Raw genomic sequence first — 3,365 nt, forward strand, 5'->3', positions numbered from 1 at the left:
GAGAGCCCACCACCGCACCGAAAACGGTAAAGCCATTAATAAACCAACACCGCATGCCCATCGCAGGGTTATCCAGCTATTTCTCTTGGATTGGTGTTTGCGGTCCGATTTGAACAATGGGCGTACCCCCGACTCAATGAGATCGGGCGGGTGGTTCTTGTCAGTCGGCTGCGTTGGCTTTATGTGAGCCTTGATGGTGTGCGGTGGTTTACGGGGGGAAAGGAGCTTTTCCACGTAAGCTAGTTTACGCATTAATGGGGTTAATCAACACTGGCCGTTTCTTTATCGCAGCAGAAAAATGATTATTAACGTTACACTGGCGTCGACTTGGGTTTGCGTTTTAAGTTAGCAACTGGGAATTAGCTCCGTATACGGCAATGACAAATGCTTGCCTCGCGGGGACTTGACACTGAGGAAACTGGAACATATAGCTCCTTAGGGCTAAAAACAAAAAAGACAAATCAATACATACAACACTGAGAAAAACGTAATGTCATTACCAGATATAATTTGATATCACCCTAACGTTACCGGTACCGCAATAACAAAGTCACGACTACCGCAGCCTTTATTTACCATTGTTAGGGCTGCTCGTGTGTGGTGAGTTGTTAGTTACGACACTGTGCCGGTACGGTGAACGGCAACCTCGGCCAAAGCATTTGGAGATGGGTGGGAGTGACGCTGGGCAACTACCCAACAGAGGGACCACAGACCAACAGGGGACTACAGACCCAACACCAGGGACCCACAGACCCAACAGGGGACACAGACCCAACAGGGACCACAGACCCAAAAGGAGACTGGAGACTACACGAACCCAACCAGAGGACTAACAGAACCGAACAGGAAGACTACAGACAGAAACAGGATTACAGAATCCGAACAGGGGGACCACAAGACCCAACAGGACTACAAAGACCCAAACAGGGGACCACCAGACCCAAACAGGGGACACACAGACACCAACAGGGGACCAGACCAAAGACTACAACCCAACAGGAAGACTACAGACCCAACAGGAGACCACAGACCCAACAGGAGACTCAGACCCAAAAGGAGACTTGGAGACTACAGACCCAACAGAGAGACCTACCAGACCCAAAAAAAAAAAAAAAAAAAAAAAAAAAATACCAGGAGAACTACAGACCCAACAGGAGACTGGGCGAACTACAGAAACAGGAGACTACGACCCAACTGGAGACTACAGAACCGAAACAGGGGAACATACAGACCAACAGGAGACTACAGACCCACACAGGGGACTACAGACCCAACAGAAGGGACCACAGACCAACAGGGACCACAGACCCAACAGGGGACACAGACCCAACAGGGACCACAGAACCCAAAAGGAGACCACAGACCAAACAGGACCACAAGACCCACCAAGGACCCCAAAGACCCCGGAGATATATGTTTATAGTCAAGTTCTAGTACAACTGGATATAAACAGTAGCTTAGAATAGCTCGGTTTTAGAAATATAATGGAAAATGGAATATAAACTAAGTTTTTAACAGTACCACTGTTTCATTGATATTGATACTTAGTGGGTTTTATGAATTCATTTGTCCAGTAAAGTGTCAGGCAAGGGGGTGAAAACGTACTCACAATTTCCCAAACCAACAAGTTGACATTTGATATACAATCGCTTGTATGTAAGTTTCGGACCAATAAGCACCAATATCAAAAACATTATAATTTATCGTCATATCACATCAAAAAACAGCTATCTAATTTACATATTTGGAGAAGGCTTGGAAACCATTACCACAGCCTATTTTTTTTATAAACTATAGAATGAATTACATTATCAAATTATTGTAGAATTACAGTTAATGAACTGCTTATAAAAGCCTATAAAATAAGATATATTATGTCATGAATATTTACAAATATATTCACACACCAGTAATATCTGCCAGACAAAGGAAGTGACCAGAATGTTTCATTTTTTAATGAAGCATGTTTGCTGGCACCTAATACTGCGTGATAGCTATGTCGTTTTAAATAGGTTTTTATTTAATACTAAAGTAGAATTGAACTGAGACTATGGATTATATAGTGGTATTAGAGTCAGTTTAAATACCATGAGTATTCTACATCTACAAGTTGGAGGTATTTATTGTTTCAAACATATAATGTGTAATTCATTCAGTGAATAAACCTAAAGACTACATACAATTGGACTCTTAAAAAGTGTTTAATGAGGGAATAAATATGTATTTATTATTGATTGTAAATAATTAAACATATTAGAACTAGCTTTGTGTATAAACAGTAATTGAAGGGATTATAGTTTTAATAAAATGCCCAAATCAATAAATCATCAGTGTAACCTAACATTGAAGATATTTCAAAGTGAACTGCGGTTGTGATTAATGTTCTGATTTTGATATCGAATACTTTTCCAGAGTCTCCTCTTCTGCTGCCGTCTCTTCGCCTCTTCATACCTCCTCTGCGCCTCGTGTCTGCAGCCATGTGGCAGGTCGTCCAGAGGGGGAACGTGCAGGACTACGGGATGGTGGAGGAGTTCATCAGCACCGTTTCGGAAATCGTACCCGAGCTTTTGAACGCAGATCAGAAAGCTCAACTCCTCCTGGGACTCCGAGCACGGGTGAGAGTGTATCATATTTTTGTTGAGTGTTTAGCAAAGACTTCTGTTGAGGAAACATGGTGCTTAAAATGACAACAGCAGTTTGGTTTCTCTCATGCAGATGTTTAGCTGTCAAAACAAGGTGTAAAAAAGCTGTTGTTGTGCATTCTAGCAGTCCCACTGAGTCAGAGGGGTATAATCACACCTAACATTCACAACATCTAAACAATAAAAAGCTATATTTTTGCCTGACAGACGGTGAAGGTGCAGCTGATGAAGGGTTTTAATATTTCTCTGAAAATGTCAGCGTCACCTGCAAGGCACCGTATGTCTCACCTGAAAGGAGTTATTAAAGGTTTTTCATTTTCCAGCGCTGGATCTTGTGAGTCCGCTGTTGGTAAATAACATTTCCAGGTGCTGCCCTGCCAGTTGTATTTACCCCCGAGGTGAATCCATTTCTGTTGCAGGTGGTTCTCGAACTGTGTCGAGCTGAGCAGATAACAGATGCAGAAACCATCGAGATGCACCTGGAGCGGATCAAGGCCCTCATATCCACCTGGGCAGCACAGGTTAGCTCCTTTTAAATGTTATATGCAGGCTTGATCATGTTTTCCAACAAATCAAAATTCCAACTCCTTAAACTACATCTGTGCATGTTTTTTTGTTCCAGCCATGTTTCGCAGAGGTCGAGTTTCCAGAATCAAACTTTGTGGATCAAGTTGAATTGCTGTTGAAAGACCCCGAAGAGAAGGAGAAGTTTTTCCAGGTTTG

General features: G+C 42.6%; 1 protein-coding gene across 1 annotated transcript in view; it reads left to right on the top strand.

Moving 5' to 3' along the window:
* LOC118341191 (zinc finger protein 14-like) overlaps positions 1-3,365 on the top strand; it is a 10,273-nt gene that overhangs the window by 2,043 nt on the left and 4,865 nt on the right. The window contains exons 2-4 of the mRNA XM_035679395.1: positions 2,413-2,615; positions 3,062-3,163; positions 3,265-3,360. Coding sequence (XP_035535288.1) covers positions 2,413-2,615; positions 3,062-3,163; positions 3,265-3,360 — 401 coding nt within the window. The remainder of the gene's footprint in view (positions 1-2,412; positions 2,616-3,061; positions 3,164-3,264; positions 3,361-3,365) is intronic.

The sequence above is a fragment of the Morone saxatilis genome, unplaced genomic scaffold, assembly GCF_004916995.1.
Source record: "Morone saxatilis isolate NCDOM2014 unplaced genomic scaffold, NCSU_SB_2.0 Contig10, whole genome shotgun sequence".
NCBI lineage: Eukaryota > Metazoa > Chordata > Actinopteri > Moronidae > Morone > Morone saxatilis.